The 27,242-nt window shown below is 34.5% G+C and overlaps 1 protein-coding gene across 37 annotated transcripts in view; it reads left to right on the plus strand.

The window, feature by feature from the left end:
* The window catches only part of LOC125658000 (leucine-rich repeat-containing protein 70-like), a 180,971-nt gene that overhangs the window by 125,458 nt on the left and 28,271 nt on the right, over nt 1-27,242 (plus strand). For all 37 annotated transcript variants that reach the window (XM_056150298.1, XM_056150297.1, XM_056150285.1 and 34 more), the window contains one exon: nt 13,360-13,431. In XM_056150298.1, coding sequence (XP_056006273.1) covers nt 13,360-13,431 — 72 coding nt within the window. The remainder of the gene's footprint in view (nt 1-13,359; nt 13,432-27,242) is intronic.

The following is a 27,242-nucleotide window of genomic DNA, read 5'->3' on the forward strand; positions in this document are numbered from 1 at the left end:
TACTGGTTAATAATTTTAATGAAATTACGCTAAGTATTGTAATGAACGTAGGCGTTTATTTTCACTTCCTGGTCCGTCATCAAGAATACGTGGAGATGTTCACAATTTTTATTACAACATTAAATATGTCATGTATCGCGTCAGCAGCTTTTGAAGATCTATAACAGTTTTATTGTAAAAAGGTTCATAACTTGTCACATATAGTTTCAAACAACCTTTCATATAATTCGTTATTACACATCAATTTCAAGTTCAGCAATCAATATTAGCATGCAACAACATTACTTTGACAAAGCTGCACTGGCTAAAAATAGTACACAATATTTGTACACAGTGTCATACTTTTGCTTTAGCTGCCAACAAAAAAATAATAGGGTAGAAAGAATGGCCAGGAAGGACATTGGCATTATTGCACTTTGTCTATTGAAAAGATAGATTCAGCCAGCACAGATAAACTACTGACCTTTTATAGCTTAAAAAATCTTTAAGTATTCTCAAATTACATCTTTGAGAATTGAACATAACTATAATAGAAGACTTCTGTATAAGCTATTTATGTTTGTGCTCTAACTGATCTTAATTGAAATTGTTGCACTCAAGATGATTGCATTAATATTTAGTTATTTTTCATTCAATCTGTTATAATAACCAAACACAATTACCTATTATATATACACATTTTTGAAAGAAGTTGATATCATTATACAGTATAGTACACCAAATATATTTAAATAACAACTTTATATCCAATACCAATGGTGAGAATTCGGGTTAGGATAGGTCCTCAGTACCCCTTGCTTGTTGTAAGACGCGCCTAAATGGGGCGGTCGTTTGGATGAGACCGTGAAAACAGAGCCCCCGTGCCACAGCAGGAGTGACACGATAAACACACACTCCCCTCCCCCCGGTTCAAAGATCGAAAAACCGTGTATAGGCATGGATTTTGCAGCCCTTCACCGCAATTATGACGTCTCAATATGAGTGAAAAATTCTCAAGAGGGACGTTAAACTGTATCAAACCAAACCAAACCAAACCAGAGGGTTCGAAAGACTTCAACTCAAGCGACGCATATATCTCAACGCTCATCTGAGCTATCTTAATCTCGCAGATATATATGTCTTTCATAAGTTTAATAGTCCTACTTGTAGTTTCACATTGAACCAATAACTCGCTATTGGATAGCTCAGAATGCATGTATATTGCGTGTTGTGTATGCGTGTGTTTGTGTCGGGGTTTTAACTAGTCCCATGAAGACATTTTTCTTCTTTCTGTATTGTATGACTGTACATTTATGTGAATAAAGCATTGATTGATTGATGTAAAAGTTAGTATCTATGAAAACATTTATTAATAATAAAATGTAAAGTTCATAGTCATCCGTGATGTAATATGTTCAATTAAACTTTAATTTGCAAGAGAAATTCACACATTGATTAAAGTTATAAGATAGGCATTTTCATTTTGTAATATTTACTGATTTTGATTTATCGAAGAATCAGAATAATCAACAATGACATGTCCTCTATATTTAGGCAGTATAATTTACTTTAAAAGGGCGCGTGATACATGAGTATATTTACTTGTTTTTCATTAAATTCACACTTCTGTATGTTACACAATATTCATTGATCACATATACTTTAATTATTCTTTCCAAGTCCCACATTTTGCAGAAATTCTTACATTTTCTTGGTAAGCTAAGAAGTTGTAGGGTCCAGGAGATATGACGTCATCACTGTAAATAAAGTACCTTTTGAAAATATATATATTCAAATATTGAAAAAAAGAATATCTAATGTACCAAAAACTGTCTTTACAAATGTTGTCTGGTGTTAAAATGAAAAAGTATATATCAGATTATATTGTACTTTTCTTGACAATTTCCAAGGCAAATTGCTGTTGAACTTAAAGGCTCGAAGCCCATTTCAACCTGCATTGGTCCTTAGGATAATGCTTAAATTTAAAAATCATCATGGTTAATATTAGCACAGTTATTAATCATTAATGATACTGCGTAAAACAATGTAAATTTTAAAATCCGGTCTCAATTCATATTCAGTGAACTTTGAAATATTGATATAGTAAAAATTACATACAATGTATATTGGAATTACTGTATGTATTTCATTGTGTTGAATTAACGTTTATCTGAAACCAGTATAACAATATGTTAAATGTGTGTAGTAGAGCAGTGTGCACTCAGTCTGTGACAGTAGTAGTACATCTGCATGATTGTTATTTATATTGTTATAACTAATTACTATTTAAATTGTACATTACCCCAGGGCCCTTTATGTGGCGAATATTAAAACATCATTAGCATATTGCAATATGAGATGACAGACATCTTTTCCTGAATTGCCAGCTTATTCTAATAATATTCTGAAAAATCAACTCTAGACTTATCAGACTTGTTTTTTCATTTACCAAGTGCGGGTGAAGAGCACATTCATATGTTATTTACTTACAATACATACATTTGCCTATGAGGGGGATATGATTTTACATAATTTTGAATACAGTGTTGTAGACCTACATGCATGTGACATGTCCCCAGTTTCCTTTTAATATATCTCTTAGGTCAATGAAATTTCAAGATTTTATAAGTAATATCAATTATACCAAATAGAATTTTATTACAACATATGACCTCCAACAACCTGTGAGACCCCGCGTTTGCAATTGTGGTATCCATGACATCCATTTACAATGTCTGTACATGTGCATGTAGGAGTTATATTTGGGTCACATATGGAATACACAACTGCACAGAAAATGAAACATCTTCTCCAAGTTGTGTGTTTATAAAGTAACAGATATGTTATCATAAAATCTCTTTATGAAATAGGAGAGGAAATGTGGGTTGTATACAAATCTAAGTTGCCATTTTTTCACTTCCCAAACGAAATTATGATTTTGTTGTCCATGTTGAATGCGTCCATCGAATTCCTCTCATCAGAAGAAACTTTGTTTAGACTCTCAATGACTACATAAGCAGTATTGAAATTGAAACTCGCAGCACTCGGCCATCACGCTGCATCAACAACTTTGTTTAGGTAGTGCAATTATGCATGGTGGTGCATTTCGCTTCTCAAAGAGTACCATACTGCACGGACGAAACATTTGATCTACGATTATTTCAGTGACGTATTCCTAATCTAAATTATGGCCAATTTATTTAGCTTCCATTGAAACACCCCCTCAATCTTCGAGTCAGTCACAGCAACAAGACACTTTTGGAACTCCCTTTTGTTTTTCAACAACTCTATGACGGTGTACGGAATTCCGAAAAAATAGATTCAAGTGAAATTACACGATTTCTACTGATCACGTGGTTGCAATCCCTTTCTACCTTAGTTTGTTTCAAGGATTCACTTCATGTACCAATACACTCCGTATCAATTCTTCCCAAATGCAAATATTTAACACTTGATATATCAATTATTGAATTTTTTATCATATAAAAGTTTTTAATACGGCCTTTCCACACTTACTCACATTCACCGTCTCAAATACTAGTAAACATTCCCATTTGTACCGTTTAGATAAATGATGATAACCGGTCACGGCAGCTCAATGGAAAAGCATTCGTTTCGTATCCGGGGGGTCGTGGGTTCGAGTTCCGTCCGTACCGTGCCCGCGACAAACCTAGGACATTGAAATAGGTAATGATTGCTCCTCCCCAAACGCTCGCCAGTTAGAAGTAAAAATCACGATTCTTTCGGTTTGACCTTAAAGATGAAGGTCCCTTGTCAGGGCAAGCTTTGGCACAACGAAGAACCCACACTGCTACGGCTCTGAATGCTAAGCATTGGTCTATATTTGTGCTATTTCAACTTGTGCTGTGACGTCTCAAAATGAGTGAACAATTCTCGACGGGACAAGCGAATCAATCAATCAATCTATTAGTAATAAATGGTGATAAAGACACCGGATCCCACCTCTGGTATATCCAGGGATCCGTACTTGACATTCTCTTAATTTTGATTTCTTTATAGGATTCAATAATTACTATTATAATAATTCAAATGCACTTTCTGTATCAGCGGGGTAGGGGTGGGGAGTGTGATCGTGCAAGACTTAATCAGGTCTTGGTCAAATTCATTGAGAACTCATCAAATACATCAAATTCAAAGACAATTCAAAGTCTTAAACTCATTGAAAATACCTATATTACTAGGCATCCATTCACACTATTTAATTAGCTACAATGCACAAAAGTAATGCTCTAGCATTAGATTAGATGTAATTATGAATCTTTGTATCAACACAGTTACTTTCTTCGTTCCTTTTCATTCCAATTGCCTACTTGGGTTGCTCAGGAGGTTAAGGTGTTGACTGCTGATCTGTAGTTATGTCACATAATTTCAAATATTATACGAAAAAATATAGATAAAGTACAGTTCAAAACACGGCAAGGAATTTGGTTTCAAGAAGCAGTTTTATGCAAGGATGAAACTGTTCGAATTTCCTCGACGAGTGGTACCGGGCATTTAGCGGAAGCGGACTGTCCAGGGATCCGTGTTTGCCCAACTATCTATTTTGTACTGCTTATGGGAGTTATGAGATTGATCACTGTTCGTTATCTTCTTTCATTAGATACATTATTCGACGGGGTCATCTGTTCAACAGAAAGCCTCCACGCTATTATTATTATTCTTTTTTTTTTGGAAAAGTGACATGGATAACCTACATTCATGATGTAGGCTAAATCTAGTTGTATAATTCAAAGTGGTATTTTTCAACCTTCAGTCGTTCAGGGTCGGGGTTCGAATCCCGGTAGTGATAGTTCCATGGCCAAGTTGTCCGCATCAGGTGTGAATGTCATGTGTCCTCTTATATGACCTTAAAAAGAGATGCCCTGCGTCACGGTAGGTGTGGCACGCTAAAAAAAACCCTCACTGATCAGTGGTCGTAAGAGCCGATAATACGCCTAACTTTGAAGCCCTTCACGCGTTGGTGACGTCTCCATATGAGTGAAAAATTCTCTAAAAGAACGTTAAACAAGATACAATAAATCAATTCAATGGTTCGGGATATACAGAAAAACGTCGCCGTAAGCCTAAACTCAACCCTCGCATATTGAATGTGCTCTTTTGTCGTCGAGATCAATCCTGCTTTTCACCAAACTCTGCTTACATAAAGTATTTTCGTGGAGTTATCTATTTAATTTTCCATCTACCTTATATTATTTGTTTTGAATTAAAGTTGATGTGAAATGCATACCGTATATACTCGCCTATAAGTCGGTCCGCCTATAAAGGCGGTTGTATTTTTTAAGGTTATTTTGTAGGAATTTGTCATTGACCCGCTTATAAGTCGGTACAAATTTTTGTCAGAATAGGTTGACAATTTCAAGTCAATGCTCTAGTGTTTTTACCTATGTTTCAAAAAATATTTTGAGAAATTAATAATTACGAGGTGCTAAATATCCAAGCCATATCCGTTTGGGGTTTAAATGCATCCCTTGATCTATTATGGACCATGATCCCTTGATTACCTAAGCAATATTGTACCTGACACCGTGTTTACTTAGTGGCACGCGCCTCGCGAAAACTGTTATTGTGGGATTCCGGTATAATTCATTGTATCAACAATAGAGTTTTTAAGAGTCAAGAATGATGATCTAAATTATCTGTTAACAATATTCAATCTTTTAAGAGATATATTTCAGCCGGTATACATATGAATATTTCAATATTAAATCGGGTTCGTAATTCAATTTTACCGATAAACGAATTGAAATTGAATTGAAAGTATTAGTTACGGGTATGTAAATAATTTTAAAATAGATAAAAATATGTAAATACTTGTACTTTATACATGATTTTAAAATACATAAACAATACGTCTAGATATTTAAAAAACACTACATTACGCCGCCCTGAAAAATACCAATCTTCTTAAGTCGGACATAGAGTTTTGGACCAAAAATTGACTCCCACAAAACCGACTTATAGGCGAGTATATACGGTAATAAACGTAGTAAATCTATTTTGCAATCAATGATAAATTATGAATGCATTTCCAATTTCCGGATATAGGATTAGAAAAAATGGATGTTTTGTAACTACTTAAGGATACCATTTAATAGTAGAATTTTTATTTGTTAATCTGAATATACCATTGAATTACGCGCATCCTAGGCTTTGCACCCAGTTTCATTTTATGGTGTTTAGTAACGCAACATATCTCAGCCAATAGCTAGCGTACCTTGTTCTTTTAGGTTTTCATAAGAAGGTGTACTGTGGCTGCCTGGGGAGTTGTAGCGGTTCTTAAAGTGACATTGTGGATAATGGGATGATTCTTAGTATCTATATTTTTATTCAAGAACACACGACGCACTAATGATGAATATCGCCGTTTATGATGCGTATTCTGGACAGCAGGATTATTTTTGCGTTTTATAGGGGTACAGATTTTGAATGAGTAGGAAATAATTTGGGTTTTCACGCAAATCGCTATTGGATGGATATTCTGACGTTTTATACGCACGACACTGGGTATAACTGAAAATAGTCTGGGGTACTCAGTATAACTAGTAACTTGCAGGGTGGGTATTCATAGGGATAAGTAATTTTATGGTTTTATACGAAAGCATATTGTAAGTGACTGGGAAACTCTAGGATTTGATACGGGCAATACTAAGTGTTACTGTGGAATTCCGGATTTCTTACATATACATGATTTGATTTGAATAACTAAGGAATCCTGACTCTCACGGGGATATCCCATGTATGACTTAGGAATTACGGGATTCTATAGGGGAACATACTCTTGATCTCTGTTAAGTTATGTGGTAATATAGGAGCATGGTGAGGTTGTACATATCAGGATACTGTGAATGGCAGGGGAATTCCAAAATCATACATGGGGACTTGTTGAGGATGCCTAGAATAAATTTCTGGAATTTAATAGAGGGACATCATTTAGTTGACTGGATATTTTTCGGATTTATTTAGGCTATACTGCGGCGTTGTTATTTTTTTCTTGGCAATTTTGAATTAATAAAGAATTGCGTGATCTTATACACTGTAATACTGTGAATGACACTAGAATCCCTAATTCTATTACGAAATAGTTGTGGAGAATGGAGGAATGACGTGATTTTGTACTGGGGTATACTATAGAAAACCTCAATATGGTCTTTTATTATATGTGGTGCATTGTACATCATTTTATTACCGTTGGTATTCTTTTAAGCCTTTTGTTTTTCTATCTATGACTAATTGTCTCCCATTTTAGCATTCTCCATTGCATTGTGTTCTTCAACCTTTAGAGTGTTAACTATTACTGATAGGAGAAAATATCTCTTCCTGTTTTATTGCGTGATCGGTTTATTGTATAACCCTGCTATCAAATGAAATATTACAGACAAGTGTGTCTATTTAAGTTGATGCAAAAGTTAGCCATTCCAATTATTGATTGACATCTTTATAAGCAAGAGGAATCTATATTTCAGTACTTTCCTGTCATTTAACTGGTTTTTTAATCTTCAAAACCCCTGAATTACACTTTACTATAATGCTATCGTTTTCAACGTTATCATTAGGTGTAATGTTAACTTCATGAGTATTCCCCTGAACGAAACGAAGTCATAGACTTCATACAACCCCCACAGACTACACCTCAATCCCTACCCTAACCTACTTCATGTCATCATTGTCCTTTTTCTGAACCCTGTATGTCCCTCTATTTATATAATAAAGCCCGTATAGATTCATTTTCATATTCACAGTAAACTGTAAACGTTAGCTAATTCTACATACAGGTTTCCTTTTTTCCGACTGATATCATATGTACATTTATTTACATGTTTTAATATTTCCTTACATCTATTTACATGTTGATATATTACCGTACATCTATTCATATGTTTATATATTACCGTACGTCTATTTACATGTTAGTATATTACCGTACATCTATTTACATGTTGATATATTACCGTACATCTATTTACATGTTGTTATATTACCATACATCTATTTACATGTTGATATATTACCGTACATGTATTTACATATTGTTATATTACCGTACATCTATTTACATGTTGTTATATTACCGTACATCTATTTACATGATGATATATCACCGTACACCTATTTACATGTTGTTATATTACTATACATCTATTTACATGTTGTTATATTACCATACATCTATTTCCATGTTAATATATTACCGTACATCTATTTACATGATGATATATTACCGTACATGTATTTACATGTTGATATATTACCGTACATCTATTTACATGTTGATATATTACCGTACATCTATTTGCATGTGGATATATTAACGTACATGAAACTATACGAGATGAAACTGATTGCATATTCTCCTCAAGGTTAACCATACCTTAATAAGCTATATGAGTATTATTTCTCCATCTGGATGCTTCCAAAATATCATTTCGTTCAGTGGACTAATTATTTTAAATTATTTCAAAGTATATAAAATTGTTCAGGAAACATGATAAATTTAATCATGTTATATCGATCTTTTTATCATCGAAGTTTTATTGGAACTAGTATATTCAAGGAACTGTATTAGCCCTTGTCCCAGCTTTGAATTATTTATAAGATTCATGTGAATAATGACTACTGCTTATTATCATTTAAATATGCTTGATCTTTTGTATGACAAGGATATGTTCGTGCAATGCTTAGTCAATATTTAGTGAAAATGATTGATAACTCGTCAAGGATTTTAAATTCAAAGACTTAATGTTATTGAGAATATCTTTATTAGTAGATATCCATTCACAATATATAGTTAGATACCTTGTATAAAATCAATGCTCTAACATTAGATTAGATGTATCCCTGAATCTTTGTATCAACACAGTTTATTTGTTTCGTTATAGATACTTCTGAATATTGTTCATTTGTTATGTCCACCTTTCATGAAAAGTTACATTTTATTTTCATGTTTATCAAAATGGATTTAATTAATCACATCTTATGTATCTGATAAATATAGATTATTACTACAGTAACTTGATCCGAAAAGTCGGATCACGCCGAGTTGACAGGTGCGGATCATCAGATCACACGAGACGCAATCTGATGATCTGAGCGTGTCAACGAGACGTGATCCAACTCTTCAGATCAAGTTACTGTAGTAATGATAAATTTATCACATGCCCCCTTCTGCATTTTAAATCCACATTTATAAGATGATAAATGTAATCCAAATATCAAAAACACAGACATACCATGAACTTATGTTTTGTGTACGTAGTTTTGTTTTGTGACGCGGTCAATATTTTCCACAAATAACGTTGCGTTGATGCATTGTGACGTCATTGTGACGGCATCAGTTTCAGAGGATACTGATTCGGAATCAAAAAACCACAGTGTGGTGATCCGGAAAACCGGATCACACGCTGTGAAATCCACAGTATCAAAGAACGATACATTGATGGGTATATAGTAATTCTCTATCACACTATCTTATCTTATTAAATCCTGACAGATGAAGGTCCAAACCGACGCTTCTCTAAATCAAATTGCGTCATTGTCCAATGAATTCTAAGGTTTTATACTAAGGCATGTAGTAGAATTCCAATGTTTGAGAAAGAATAATACATCGTCACATGAACAGACTTATTTTTTTTATAATATCGATCTTAGCAAAAATGTATATTCCTTTCAGTTAAAATTGCCTAGCTTAGTTGCTCAGGAGGTTAACGTGTCGACTGCTGATCGGTAGTTCTTGTGTGTCTGTTTTCTGTTTGCGTTTTATTTTAATTAAAACGAAATCTTAACTAAATAAGTGAAATTTGGAAACCCTACGATTTGAAAATATATTGCATTTTCCATAACTTAATCAAATTTCTCTGGTGAGTTATTCCTCCTTAATACGAGTGTAAATTAGTAGTGAATCCTAGGATTTCATAACGAGGTTTATTTTGAATTATTGGGGAGAATATGTAGCAGGCACATTGTGGACGGATGAGGTGAAGATAACGAACAGTCATCAATTTCATAACATCTATAAGCTATATGAAATAGATAGTTGAGCAAACATGGATCCCTGGATATATACCAGAGGTGGGATCAGGTGCCTAGTAGAAGTACGCATTCCCTGTCGACCGGTCATACCCACCGTGAGCCCTATATCTTGATCAGGTAAACAGAGTTATCCGTAGTCAAAATCAGTGTGCCAAGAACGGCCAAACATTCCGTATGAAACTTGTCAGGCAGCATTTCATCCAATGATAGACTGTATTGTAACGATACAACCTTAGATGTCATGAGACAGTGACAGTGAGCATCCAATAGATATTTTATGAGTAATAATGTGAAAGACTGGGATATTCTAGTGCATTATATGGGAGGGCGGGCTGTGAAAGAGTGAAAAAATACAGAGTTTTATAAAGAAGACTGGATGACTGAATGACAGAAAAATTCTGGGATTTTCCACTTGAGTAGACCAGATATGATTGGACAATTCATAGGCTTTATGCTGGGTCACACTGTGATTGACACGTACAATCTAGGGATTTGTACATGTACTTCCCCATGCTATAAATGACCCGGGATTTGTAGGGATTTACTTTGGGGCACTGGATGGATCAACTTGGAACTCTGTGGTTTTATGCGGGTACAAGCAAGGAATGTATCTGGATGTCTGGGGTTTCTACTGAAGTATACTGTGAATAACTCTGAACATGGTAGGGTTTCATACAGACATATTGTGAATAACTCGAAAACTGTGGTATTTTATGTAGGGAAGACTGTGGAAGACGAGGGTACAATTCGTACCGGGTATGCTTGGTTATACTACCAATGATTAAGGGACGGAATATTCAATTAATGAATGATGGTTATTGGGAATTTGAAGTAGAGTGGACTACAAAGACACCTTTAATAAACATGACGATCTTTATTTTCATAAGGCTTATTTTTCATCACGGAGTCAATGCACTCTTGCTACTAATAATTTTTTTTTATCGTATAATGCCATATTTAAAATGAATGCATTTGATATAACATGAACACTCACTCGAATGGACCGCTCACTGTAGTCACATGGTAAGGACATAACTCTTAGGTCCCGGTCTCTGTTCTTGATACCGGAGACGTCAAACCTTCACTGATTAGTTTACGTAGTGACTCTTATTTCGTCAAACTTCCGGTATCAGAAATGAGGGTCACGGGTTACAGGAAGTATACACGCGTGTGAAGTGTAACAGTTCATACCCTCATGTGTAATAAAAATATTGAACATTAAAAGATCGTTATCAAAACGAAATGCATTTCTTATTTCTACATTGTGTTTTCTTCTTTGTCGACATTTTCTTTACTTAATATACATGAACCATATATCAAGATTCATACGCTCACTGTTTACAACTGTAGGGCATTCATAAGAAAATGGTTATCATTAATATTTGTAAAGATATCAAAGGCAAACATTGGAAATGTAAATATTGAAACATTCCTTACTATAAATAAAATCAAGATATGGATCTCGAAATTAGCTATGCAAAGCCGAAAACTTATTCAGGAAAAACATTACACATCAAACAATTTTAAGTGCCATCAGTGTTAGGCATTGTATAAAAAATAAGTATATACTGTATGTAATAAAATACCTGTATTGAGATCCTTGCACAATGATAAGATAACAAAGGTAGAAAATGAAAGTTTTCAGGGACGGGCGAACTCGTTATACATCATCTAGATATAATTTATGTATGACGAAGGATCACACGGAAACAACATACATATCCAAAGAGTGAATACAACGTAACAAGTTGTTCAGGGTGTATCAAGATAAACTCTTACAATATGCACATGTGTGTGTAATCATAATAAATACACAAGACCTTCCAATCAACTGGTCAATCATTTAAATGAAATTAAGCATGGTATTGTTATGAACATATACAATTTTATTTTCACTTTCTGGTCCATCATGAATAATTCTTGGTGCCATTTACAATCTGTATAAAACATTCAATATGTATACTTGTATTGCTGATAATGAAATGAATTACATGTACATCAATTAGTCATAGAAAGTTGTGGCATTTACGTCACAAAGAGTTTTTGTTGTAAGATATACAATATACGAAGTTAACCAATTTGTCAACGCTTTGATATGCACTCCGGTATTCTTCAAAAGAGGAGGGGTTCTTTTTTTTATTATTTATATTTTCGCTTTATTGGGGGGGTGGGGTGGTGAATGTTTCATTACAGAACTACTTGGACTAGTGCATTATAGGGTACACCAATAGCATACAATTTGCATTTTTAGGAGAAGTCGCGAAAAGCAGTGAATTTTTCTATTCATAAGATTTCATTTTGAATTATGTCACATTAATTTGTTTCAGTAATTGACTAATTAACAATGAACTCCGTATCAATTCTTCCTAAATGCAAATATTCAATACCTCATGCATCAATTATTGTAATTTTTTTCATGTAAAACTCACCGTCTTAATACTAGTTAACATTACCATATATACAAAACTTATACGGTACCAATTTTGATGCAGCAGATGCGCATTTCGACAAATAATGTCTCTTTAGTGATGCTCAACTGAAATGTTTGAAATCCGAAATATGGATTTATACTTCCAAATACTATAAAAGACTCGGGAATTGTAGGGATTTATTCTTGGACACTGCGTGAATGAACTGGGAAGTTAAAGATTTTACTCGGGGAGAAACAAGGGATCACAATGGAATTCTGGGAGCACACTGGGGTATTCTGTGCATGCACTGAAATAGAATGATCACGGTAGTCACAGTGTAAGGACACAGTCGTAGATTTCGATCACTATTCTTGATACCGAATACATCAAAACCTCCATGGATTAACATACGTAGGGATTCTTATTTCGTAACCCCCTGGAATCAGAAATGAGTGACATGGGTCATGCAAAGTATACACACGTGTGATCTGTTACAGTTTATAGCCTCATGTGTTATAACAAACGTATTGAAAATAAAAATAATATTATGAAAATGAAATCTATTTCTTATATATACACTGCTTTCTTCTCTGTCCAAATTTTCTTTCCACGGAAAACACGTACCATATTTCAAGATTCAGACACGTACTGTTTACATCGGCATCACATTTATAAGGAAAAGGCTAGCATTACAATTTGTAAAGGTATCAAAGGCAAAACACTGGAAATGTAAATATTCAAAGATTATGTACTGTAGATAAAAACCAGGTATGGTTCATGAAATTAGATATGCAAAAGTAAGACAAAATTATTCAGAAAAAGGTTTACACGTAAAACAAATTTAAATGTTATTAGTGTTAGGGGTTGCATGAGAAATATGTGTATACTGTATATAATAAATCACCTGTATTTTCTTTTTTAGATCGTTGAGCCGTAATGAGATCACAAAGGTAGAAAATGGAACTTTTCAGGGACTGGCGAACTTACAAACACTGTAAGTATGTGTATGGAATTAAACTGGTTATACATCATCTAAATATAATTCATATAAGGCGAGGGATCACACGGAAACAACATACATATCCAAAATGTAAATACCCCGTGACAAGTTGTTCAGGGTTATATTAAAGTAAACACTTACAATAAGCACATGTGTGTGTAATCATAATAAATAGACAAAAAGACTTTCAAATCAACTGGTTAATCAATTAAATGAAATTAATTAAGCAATGTCACAATCTGTACGACAACATGCAATATGTTGTGCTTTCAATGCATACATACTTACTTTGCTGACAATGAGATTAATTACAGGTACATCGATTAGTCATAGAAAGTTGTGGTGTTTAGGTCGTAAAGAATTTTGGTTGTAACATACACACTGATTTTGACTACGGATAACTCCGTTTACATGATCAGGATATAGGGCTCACTGTGGGTGTGATCGGTCGACAGGTGAGGCTTACTCGTCTTAGACATCTGATCCCACCTCTGGTGTGTTCAGGGGTCCGTGTTTGCCCAACTATCTATTTGGTATTGCTTACAGGAGTTATGAGTTTGATCACTGTTCGTTGTCTTTGCCTTTCACACAATTTACGAAATTAACTAATTTGTCAGCACCTTAATATATATTTCGATATTTTTCGAGAGAGGAGGGGTCCGGGTTTTTCTATTATTTATATTTTGGCTTGATTTTTTTCTCGAAAGTATTTTGTATGTTTCATTAAAGAACTACATGGATTAGTACATCAAAGGGAAAATCGAGAGTATTATTTGTATTTTTAGGAAAAGTCGCGAAAAGTAGTGAATTTTGTATTCATAATATTTCATTGTGGATTATGCCACATTAATTTGTTTCAGTAATTGACTGATTGGCAATGAACTTCGTATTAATCTTCCCAAAAGCAAATATTCAATACCCAATGCATCAATTATTGTAATTTGTATCATGTAAAACTGTTTTATACGTCTTTCTCACACTTGTAAACATTCACCGTCTCAAATACTGGTCAACATTACCATGTATACCGTTAAGATAAATGATGATAACAGCACCTGATCCCACCTCTTGTATATCCAGGTGTCCGTGTTTGTAATTCTCTTCACTTTGAATTCTTTATAGGATTCATGTGAATAATGACTACCTGCTATAATAATTTAGATATGCTAGATCTCTTGTATGACAGGTGTATGATCGTGTAATACTTAATCAATACTTAGTCAAAAGAGATTGAGAACTCGTCAAGGATTTCAAATTCAAAAACAATTCAAAGACTTTATGCCATTGAGTATACCTATATTAGTAGGCATCCATTCACACTTTATACGTTGTTACATTGTACGAAACCAATGCTTTAAACTTAGATTAGATGTTACTCTGAATCCTTTTATCAACACAGTTGCTTGTTTTGTTATCAATACTTCTAAATATATGGAACTGTTTTGTGTTTGACAATATTTATAATAGCCTATGTTGTCTTTAGAATTGATAAGATGGTTACTTCCGTTATTGTTTGTTTGATATTCGTAGGATTGGTTAACTATATATCGGTAACCGATTGGTGACTGTTATAACTTCTGCCATAATACTATCCATCTCATTGCGATCCAGCCTCACCCTCCAACACCTCCCAAATGCACCAACATAGTGAAGTTGAAATGTGTTGTAGTAACATACATATGCTCCGTATGGGATGTATGGGTTGTCCCGTGGTTTAAAAATAAATAAATAAGGATCATCGTGTACCAACGTCTGATGACTGCGGTACTGTCTTTTAATGGCCGGACACATACATGTGGTCGTATGTCATAAATCATAATGAAATAAAGAAGTAACTTATATTGATCAAATCTAAATAAAAAGTAAAAAATCAATAAATTGAATTATATTTTTTATTTATATAATAATTTTAATAATATTTTTTTAATTTATTCAATAAATTAAAATTTAAAAAAATATAATAAGTAAATTAAAATTAAATAATTATAAAAACATATAAAATCCGGAAGTACTATCTTAATCTATCATTAAAACTTTTAGGTACATGTATATCAAAATAGTGATTTCAAAATATCTATAATTCGATACACAAACCATACTGACATTTCACACACCTCCTTCTCTCTCAATCAGCGTTCATTCTGATGAATATCAATGAGGTGAAACGGCTTACGATGAAAGGATGAATAATGTAATGAAATCATATGAGTATACTATACATTGAATATTTCATCCTGTGACCGCCACGGTGACATTGAGGTTAGAGAGTTCGCCCCCATTCGGAAGGCCGGGGTTCGAATCCCGGCCGCGACTATTAAATTATTTTTTGGAACTGCCTAGTCGTTAAAATAGGTAGTGGTAGTTCCATCGCCAAACGCTCGACATCAGGTGTGAATGTCACGGGTCCTCGGGGATGACCTTAAAAACGGATGTCTCGTGTCGCAGTAGGTGTGGCACGCTAAAGAACCCTCACTGCTCAAAGGCCGTAAGGAAAGGCCTAAATTTGAAGCTTTTCACCGGTCTTGGTGAGGTCTACATATGAGTGAAAAATTCTCGAGAGAGAGAGAGAGAGAGAGAGAGAGAGAGAGACGTTAAGCAAGATACGATCCTGTGACATTTAGTCCATTTCTTATGTCCATCATTAATGAATAGTAACATTATATTTCAATGCGTAATAGAAATTGATATAATAAATCACATCTTCTGTATCTGATAATACCCTATTACCTTATATAGGCCTAACATTATTTTGTCAATACGAACTATCATTGAGTCAAATGCTGTCTGCTTTGTTTCGTACAGATTGTTAGGCCGTTCTTGGCACACTAATTTTGACTACGGATAACTCCGTTTCCCTGATCAAGGGCTCACGGCGAATGTGTCCGGTCGACAGGGGATGTTTACTCCCCCTAGGCATCTGATCCCACTTCTGGTACATCTATGGGTCCGTGTTTTCCCAACTCCCTATTTTGTATTGCTTATACGTGTTATGAGATTTATCATTGTTCGTTATCTTCACCTTTCATTGTATCTTATAATCTTCAATCCTGACAGGTGAAGGTTTAATCGGACGGTACTCTAAATCAAATTATAGCACTATGAAATGAAATCTAAGGTTTTATACTGGGGCATGTAAAGGAAAAGTATGGAATTCAGTGTTTAAGGAACAATGATACGTCATGACATGGACTTACTTCTTTTTTTTAATAATATTGATGTCAGCAGCAAATGTATATTCCTTTTAATTCGAATTGCCTACACGTAGCTTGGTAGTTCAGGATTTGTAGGGATTTACTTTGGGGCACTGCATGGATCAACTTGGAACTATATGGTTTTATACGGGTACAAGCAAGGAATGCCTCTGGATGTCTGGGGTTTCTACTGAAGTATACTGTGAATAACTCTGAACATGGTAGGGTTTTATACAGACATATTGTGAATAACTCGAAAACTGTGGTATTTTATGTAGGGAAGACTGTGGAAGACGAGGGTACAATGTGTACCGGGTATGCTTGGTTATACTACCAATGACTAAGGGACGGAATATTCAATTAATGAATGATGGTTATTGGGAATTTGAAGTAGAGTGGACTACAAAGACACCTTTAATAAACATGACGATTTTATTTTCATAAGGCTTAATTTCCATCACGGAGTCAATGCACTCTTGCTACTAATAATTTTTTGATCGTATAATGCCATATTTAAAATGAATGCATTTGATATAACATAAACATTCACTCGAATGGACCGCTCACTGTAGTCACATGGTAAGGACATAACTCTTAGGTCCCGGTCTCTGTTCTTGATACCGGAGACGTCAAACCTTCACTGATTAGTTTACGTAGTGACTCTTATTTCGTCAAACTTCCGGTATCAGAAATGAGGGTCACGGGTTACAGGAAGTATACACGCGTGTGAAGTGTAACAGTTCATACCCTCATGTGTAATAAAAATATTGAACATTAAAAGATCGTTATCAAAACGAAATGCATTTCTTATTTCTACATTGTGTTTTCTTCTTTGTCGACATTTTCTTTACTTAATATACATGAACCATATATCAAGATTCATACGCTCACTGTTTACAACTGTAGGGCATTCATAAGAAAATGGTTATCATTAATATTTGTAAAGATATCAAAGGCAAACATTGGAAATGTAAATATTGAAACATTCCTTACTATAAATAAAATCGACATATGGATCTCGAAATTAGCTATGCAAAGCCGAAAACTTATTCAGGAAAAACATTACACATCAAACAATTTTAAGTGTCATCAGTGTTAGGCATTGTATAAAAAATAAGTATATACTGTATGTAATAAAATACCTGTATTGAGATACGTGCACAATGATAAGATAACAAAGGTAGAAAATGAAAGTTTTCAGGGACGGGCGAACTCGTTATACATCATCTAGATATAATTTATGTATGACGAAGGATCACACGGAAACAACATACATATCCAAAGGGTAAATACAACGTAACAAGTTGTTCAGGGTTTATCAAGATAAACTCTTACAATATGCACATGTGTGTGTAATCATAATAAATACACAAAAAGACCTTCCAATCAACTGGTCAATCATTTAAATGAAATTAAGCATGGTATTGTTATGAGCATATACAATTTTATTTTCACCTTTCTGGTCCATCATGAATAATTCTTGGTGCCATTTACAATCTGTATAACAACATTCAATATGGATACTTATATTGCTGATAATGAAATTATTTACAGAGACATCAATTAGTCATATAAAGTTGTGACGTTTACATCGTAAAGAGTTTTTGTTGTAACATACACAATATACGAAATTAACCAATTTGTCAACGCCTTGATATGCACTCCTATATTCTTCGAGAGAGGAGGGTTCTTTTTTATTATTTAGATTTTCACTTTATTGGGGGGGGGGGGGGTGAATGTTTCATTACAGAACTACCTGGACTAGTACGTTATATAGTACACGAATAGCATATAATTTACATTTTTAGGAAAAGTCGCGAAAAGGAGTGAATTTTTCTATTCATAAGATTTCATTTTGAATTATGTCACATTAATTTGTTTCAGTAATTGACTGATTGGCAATGAACTTCGTATTAATCTTCCCAAAAGCAAATATTCAATACCTAATGCATTAATTATTGTAATTTTTATCATGTAAAACTGTTTTATACGTCTTTCTCACACTTGCAGACATTCACCGTCTCAAATACTGGTCAACATTACCATGTATAACGTTAAGATAAATGATGATAAAAGCACCTGATCCCACCTCTGGTATATCCAGGGGTCCGTGTTTGTAATTCTCTTCACTTTGAATTCTTTATAGGATTCATGTGAATAATGACTAATCGTTTTAATGATTTAGATATGCCAAATCGTTTTGTATGACGGGGATATGATCGTGCAATGCTTAAACAATTAATAGTCAAACTATTGAAAACAACTTAAAGATCCTAAATTCAAAGACAATTCAAAGTGTGAGTGTAATTGAAATACCTATATTAGTAGGCATCCATTCACAATTTATAGTTTAATTGTACAAAATCAAGGATCTAACATTAGATAAGATGTTACTTTGAATCTTTATATCAAAACAGTTACTTGTTTTGTTATAGATACCTCCAAATCTAGTTCATTCCTTATGTTCACCTTTGTTGAAAAAAATATTTCATTTTCATCTTAATCGATTGATTGATTGAATATTGTTTTACGTCCCTCCCGAGAATATTTCTCTCATATGGAGATGTTACCACTGCGGGTGAAGGGCTGCAAAATTTAGGCCTATGCTCGGCGCTTATGGCCATTGAGCGGGAAGGGATCTTTATTGTGCCACACCTGCTGTGACACGGGACCTCGGTTTTTACAATCTCATCTGAAGGATCGCCCCATTTAGTCGCCTCTAAGACAAGCAAGAGGTACTGAGGACCTATTCTAACCCGGATCCCCACGGGACCATTTTAATCGAAATGCATTTAATCAATCACATCTTTTGTATCTGATAAATTTATTACACTGTATCTTATCTTATTCAATCCTGACAGGTAAAGGGTCAAACCGTCGTTTGTCTAAATCAAATTGTGTCACTGTCTAATGAAATCTAGGGTTTTATACTCAGGCATTTTGCAGAAGACTATAGATACCGGCGTTGAAGAAAGGATGATATATCGTCACATGAACTGACTTCGTTTTGAATAATATCAATGTTGCTGACAAATGTATATTCCTTTTAATTCAAATTCCCTAGCTTGGTTGCTCAGGGGGTTAAGGTATCGACCGATGATATGTAGTTCTTGTGTTTGAGCCTATCAGACGTCTATGTTTTCTTTTTCTGTGTATTTTGAAAATAAAACTTAATTTTAACTAAATGCCTGAAATTTGGAAACCCTTCGATTTTAAAATATGATTGCACACATCCTCATCTATATCAGATCTCTCTGGTGTGTTATTCCTACTCAAAACGGGTGTAAATGAGTCAGAAATCTTAGGGTTTTATAACGAGCCTTATTTTGAATTACTACGGATATGTTGGGTTTTAAATATGGGGGGAGGCACAGTGTGGATAAATGGGAGATATAGATGTTTTATACGGACGATTACGGTGAAAAATTGGGATAATCTAGTGCTTTATATGGGCCTCCCATCTGTGAAAGATGAAAGAAATCCATAGATTTATAAAGGAAACTGGGTGACTGAATGACTAGAAAATTCCGACATTTTCCGCTTAAGCAGACCGTAAATGACTGGACAATTCGTGGGATTTTTGCAGGGTCAGACTGGGAGTGATTGTATGGATTTATACTTCCGCATACTATAAATGACTCGGGGATTGTAGGGATTTATTCTTGGAGACTGCGTGAATGAACTGGGAATTTTAAGATTTTACACGGGGACAAACAAGGACTGATATTAAAATTCTGGGGGTTTACTGAGTTATTCTGTGCACGCACTGAAATAGAATAATCACAGTAGTCACAGTGTAAGGACACAGTCGTAGATTCCGATCACTGTTCTTGATACCGAAGACGTCAAAACCTTCATGGATTAACATACGTAGTGATTCTTATTTTGTAACCTCCTGGAATCAGGAATGAGTGTCACGGGTCATGCAAAGTATACACACGTGTGATCTGTTACAGTTTATAGCCCCATGTATTATAACAAAACTATTGAAAATAAAAAGTATTATTATGAAAATGAAATGTATTTCTTATATATACACTGTGCTTTCTTCTCTATCGAAATTTTCTTTCCATGGAAAACACATATTTGACCCAATGATATACTATTTAGTTTCACTGTCCATCATGAATAATACGTGGAGGTGTTCAAAATATGTGAGACAACATTCAATATATTGTACCCTCAATGCATGCATACTTGCATTGCTGATAATGAAAGTAATTACAGGTACACTGTACATTAATTAGTCATAGAAAGTTGTGGCGTTTACGTTGTAAAGAGTTTTGGTTGTAATATACACAATAAACGAAATTAACCAATTTGTCACTGCCTTGATATGCATTCCGATATTCTTCGAGAGGGGAGGGTTCGTTTGTTTTATTATTTATATCTTGGCTTTGTTTTTTTGTTTTGGAAAATAATTTGTACCTCTAAATATAGTCAATTCAAAATAGTTTTCACACATTCTTCATTTTATTATTTATGTAATATTTCTCTGGTGTGTTATTCCTCCTAAAAACGGGTGTAAATGAGTGGGGAAATCTAAGGTTTCATAACAAGGCATATTTTGAATCACTTCAGAGATGTTTGGTTTTAACCCCCTTCCCCACAATCACGCACTTTAACGCATATACCTTTGCCCCACAATCACGCACTTTAACGCATATACCTTTGCCCCACAATCACGCACTTTAACGCACTTTCAATGCGCATTTGTTTTTACTGCGTTTTATCGTTGATACAGCGAAAAGTGTTATTTTTTTTAATATCTTGGGTTGTAAGACAACATACTGATAATATGAACCATTTGCCAGATTTATTTGATAGTTCCAACAGTAACAAAGAGATAGATTAGGGGATACACTACTGCAACGCAGCTCTATTGTTTACCGAACGGGAAAAATCTAACGCGGTATTGTAGAGGAATTATTCATGTTTGGTTTTATTATTTTATTTGATTATTTCAATTTATTATAAATCTACAGGGTTATGAATATTACTGATTGTCAGGAAGATGGTCATTTTATTTTAAAGTAGCATCAGAAAGAGGTGGGGTGGGGGGGGGAGGAGGTTAAAAATTCAACACAAATTACTCCATGGATTTCGTGGTATGCATAAGTTATGTATATCAAACAAAGTATAAAAAATGGGGAAACTATTTTTTAAAAGACATGTGTATATGTATTCTCCTGCGAGGGTGACACAACAACATTCTTATTTTAAAGGAGAGAGGAAATGTGTGTACATTTTCAATTTGGTCATCTGTAGTGTTGATAAAGAGGCCCTAGTCAAAACCGTGCCTTTCAAAACTCGGACGCACAGATTACGCAACCTTAAAAAATCATATTACATAAAATTTACCGAAACAAATGACGTCAGAAATGGACACGAAATCTAACATTTTATAAGATTTTAAATGAAGTATATATGTAAGGGCCGATATTTTAAGATCGATGTCGGATAAAAATCTAAATTCAAATAGTTAGGGGGAGGGGGGATGAAAACTTTCGTAAGTTTCTGTCATCCGACATCGATTACATATTAGTGGAAGATAAAAAAAAACAAAAAAAAACAAGTATCTGGTAAAAATTATATGATAATATCACATTTTAATGAACATTTTAAAATAGTTTTAATGTAAACTTTCTTTTGTGACTAAACAGTGGAAAAGGTATACAGAGTGTTATTTATACTAGTTTGTCCTTACTTGTTAATCGATTAGTTTCAACAATCATCATATTTAATTTAGGGGAGGGGTCTTGGTAAAAACTATGTGAATTTAGTTTTTTGTCAGACATGAACTTTTGATCTCGCCCCTAAATCTTTCTTTTTGTTTATCGTTATTTTTTGCAAGTGAATTCATTGATTTATCGAAGGCTTGGATCTAAGCAATTTTTATTTCATTTTTAAGATTTTTTACTTTGCAATAAATGAAAGATGAATCACAGAATAAGTAGCAATTCTTAATATAAGTGGGGTGGGGGGTGGGGGGGGGTGCGCCTTCAATTTGGTCAAGTTTCAGGTAGAATTTGCAGATAAACCATACCGCTTCGAACTGACAATTCCTCGTAAAACCCGTGCATTTCAAAACTCGGATTCAACACGCGTGAAGACTGGAAGTATTACGTAACCATAAAACCACACTGCTTACAAAACGTTTTAATTATATGTATAAAATGAAAATTAAATGTAACGAGAAGAGTAAATCCAAGGATGAATTTTTAAAAAAAAAAGAACATTTACGATTGTTGAACATCTTCCAAAGATTAAAACGATCTATGTAACAGGAATTTGCTATAAAAACACACACGAGAAGATTAAAACGAAAGCTTGGATTTACTTATAATTTCATTAATTCATCAAATTTTATTGAAGACTGGTCGAGTTTTTGTTACGATCTATGCAATTATTATTTTAATTTTTTTTTTAAAATTGAAGATTCATTAAAAAGAAATATATGTTTAAGGAAAAGATACCAACCTATCAATTTTAGTCCCAATAAAATGTATTTGCCAACCTGGCCACATGTAGTATATCGATTGGTAATAAAGCTCGTAACTTTACTACCTACATGTATTTAACATAACTCAACACCTAAGTACATAGCATAAAGCCAGCCGTGTACCCTGGAGACCGTGCACATTTATCATTCAGACTTATACACAAATGTGAGTGAAAATACACAATACCGTTCCTATAAATATACTAGTACAATTGCATTTAATAGTACATTAACCCCCTTTGTGAACACCAGAGTCGGCCAGGAAAAACCTAGAAATAAAACGATAATAATCGTGAAAAACTCTAGGAAACCTGTATCTGGTTCCCTTGCTCCATGACGCAGGGAGAATGTGACAAACCTCACACTTTACAAATATATAGAATGCTAGATAAGAACTAAACATAGCAAAATATGTCCTATCTGCATGAACGCCGGCTAGAAAGTGACCAGCCTAACAAACCCGCTTATTCCCCGTGACAGTATACTATCCCCCTATTGGTCAATAATGGACCAAAACAACTACAGTATATCAAAACACGCCACTATAACGTGAATATTTCATTTTCCCACTTTTACTAGCAAACCGCGGGAAAATATATTTATCAAGACTCGGGCGCACTGGTAGACGGGAAATATTGCGCAATCATACATAGATACACTGTAACAAGGCAAATACACATATGTAAATATTCTATCATTTAATTAAGATACAATTACCAGTAAAATGCGCATCTTCCAGCGCATAAAATGATTTGCAAAATGAATGGTGTCAAAATAAACACGGAAAGATTCATCGAGAATCTGAATTATCTTTCTCATAAGTCACTCAATTATGATGATTCATTTATCAAATATCTAAAGACTGGGTTTTGGTTCAGATTTATGTAATCATTACTTTTAACCAATTCTAAAAGTAGGAACACTAGCTAACTGATATGTATGTTAAATGTAGAGATCTCCAGACAATATATTTAAATTGCTTATAATATTCAGTGTTTCACTGGATCAGTTGTTAAGTAGCAGTCCACGTAAGAATCAAGCAGAATGTGGCACACTGATAATAAAAGTACAATGTGTACATGTAAGTGTTTATCACATTATGACTGCTTGACATGGGCCGTTTCATCCGATTTTTAGAATAGAAGGAAAATAGGTGCAGTTTTAAATTCATTCTAATATAGAATTACAAATGCTGTGATAAGTTACGACATGTTCTTATTTCTGTTCAGACCAATCATTTTTTCGAGACATTAATATGTTTGACATGTACACACACTATCTAATTAATCGCAGTCGGGCGGAGATTGATGCAGTTTTAGTAGATGAACACTCCTCCCCTTCCACGAATTATGACTTGAAGTTCGGACAACCTCCCCTATTTTTATTTCCTTGTCAATAATTTTAGACAAGACATATTGCTCTCCCCCCGCTACATTTTTATGTTGTTGAAAAGACGATGCTACGTGCCTGTAGGCCTCGCACTGACACAGCTCCTACTCGGAACGTGCAGGACACCGCAAAATCAATTGCTAGGTGGCTACAGCGCATTTTGTAATTTCTGTTCTAAAGTACACCCCCTCCCCCCAAAAACGTAGGACGCGGAATACGGATACGGACTGTGTAATGCACAGCAGTGCTTTGCTTTTTTCACATTTTGTTTTGAACATTGAAGAGAATTTATGCATGCGTCAAAAAAGTTTCAACTACATATGAAAATTCTTATTTACAGAACATGATGTAGTATATTCGTTTATTTTCATTAAGTAAACTTTGAATCAGTCGTCAGTACAAATGAATATGTTAAACCTTGTCTAAAACTAAATTGATTACGGTTTTTTCTTTGAAATCAAGATGAAATTTTATGATAAGATTGTTTGAATTAAAACAAATAATATACAGAACATATCGAAGGGGAAAACCCCCATTAGAATTGTAGATATATTGATATGCTTTTTAAAAATATTAGTAGATAAGGAAGTATTCATTCGTGATATTTCTTTGTAATACAAACATACATGTACAATAATTAATCAACAACTACAAAAATAAGAAGAAGAAAAAAGGCGATTTTTGGACTATATATCTTCAAAAGAAAATATTTTATCCCATATTTATCGTAATTTTTCACTCCCGATTCGACAGTCTTAAAGTATCAGCTTTTATCAGAACTATCCGCGATAAACTAACAGAATATATAACAATGGAAAACGTAGTGAAGAAATGTGTTAAAAATTCCGAATTTTCACAAATCAACTCCAAAGTGCTGTGGGGAAAAGGGTAATGTCATCATTCAGCGGCGAAAGCAAATGCTACTGTTACGTCATAGTCGGCGTGATAGGCAAAGAGTTAAATGGGGGGGGGGGGGGTTACATTGTGGTGGAATGACAGCTGATGATAACGAACATTGATCAATCTCGTAACTCCTATAAGCAATACAAAAAAAAGAGTAGAGCAAACACGGACCTCCGGATATATCAGAGGTAGAATCAGGTACCTAGGAGGAGTCAGCATCCCATAGAGATTTTTTATGGAAGAATACTTTGAAAAAATGGGGTAACCTAGTACTTTTCATGGGAGGGAGGGTTGTAAAAGATTGAAGAACTCCAGAGTTTTATAAAGGAGACTGGATGGCTGAAAGACTGGGATATTTTTTTTCCTGAGCATACCGTAAACAGGGCCGTAAGTAGGGTTCTAAATCAGGGGAGGCAGGGGATTGGGGGCCGCCGATTGACTTTACGACTGAAAATGACACTTTTTAAATCCCAATTTATCATGTTTGTGTTTCATTTGTACTATGTAAAGAATCGTAATATGGTGTCAAAGACAAAGGTGCTTGTCTTCATTTTAAACATATATCCTATAATATAACATTTATATAATTTTATTTTCTTTTTTGCCAAAAAATCAGACGAGGCAGTTGCCTCGTCTGCCTCATCGGCAGTTACGGCCCTGGTAAATGGCTGGAAAATTCATAGGTTTTTGCCGGGTCACACTGTGATTGACACGTTCGATCTAGGGATTTATAGTTCCGCATACTATAAATGATTCGGGAGTTGTAGGGAGTTATTATCGGGCACTGCGTGAATGAACTTGATGTTATATATTTTTTACGGGGACAAACAAGGAATGACTCCGGAAGTTTGGATTTTCTTCTGAAGTATCCTGTGAACATGGTAGTGTTTTATCCTGGGACATATTGTTAACAACTCAAGAACTATGGGGATTTCTGTAGGGGGAGACTGTGGAAGATGAAGGTATTCTCGGTATGCTGGGCCAAACTGTTGTTGACTTTGGGGACAGGGGTAGTCTGTGAACGATAGGGGCATTCTGGGGTTTTACACATGGAAATTCTGCAGGTTTTTTTTTAAACAAACCCTCTCGTTAATGACTGGACTGTACCGAGGTTTTACATATGGGGTTACTATGAATAACTGGAGTGTGTCGCACAGTTTTATATGGGGCCGTAGAGTCAATGACTTGGAAATTCCGTGGATTACGTGAATGCATATTGTAAATAAGTGAGACTAGTTTTGGGTTAAATACGGTGGCATTGTGTAATTCACCTTGAATTCTTACCTTTGATAGGGGATGCTATCAGGTGCTAAGGAATTCTGAGATTTAAAAAGGACAAACGGATGAGTATTTTAGAATTCTCGTGTTCATACAGAGGTACACTAGGGCAACATGATTTCTAAAGAGTCTAAAGGAGGGTATACCCTAACTAAGAAATCATGTGGTTTAGTAACAAGGCATTCTGCAGATAACCCGGGAATACTGGAGTTTGTATATATGTATGTTCTGTACGTGGTGTTTGACTAAGACAGAGTGGGAAGTTAGAGTTTATACTGCGGGGCATACCGTGAATTAATGGTAAATTATGGCTATAAAAACATACTGATGATTAAAGGGGATTTCTGAATTGTTAGCTTAAAAGAAATGTGCTACGGAAACCTATAGGTGTCAGGGTAGAGAATGATATCAATTTTACTTTCAGTCACCATTTAATTTGACTGACAGTTGCCACTTATTTAAATGGCAGTCGCCATTTGATTTAACTGGCAAGCAACACTTGTTTTTAACCAATATTCGCCACATTTATATGGCGACAACCA

This window comes from Ostrea edulis, chromosome 9 (genome assembly GCF_947568905.1).
Source record: "Ostrea edulis chromosome 9, xbOstEdul1.1, whole genome shotgun sequence".
NCBI classification, from domain to species: domain Eukaryota; kingdom Metazoa; phylum Mollusca; class Bivalvia; order Ostreida; family Ostreidae; genus Ostrea; species Ostrea edulis.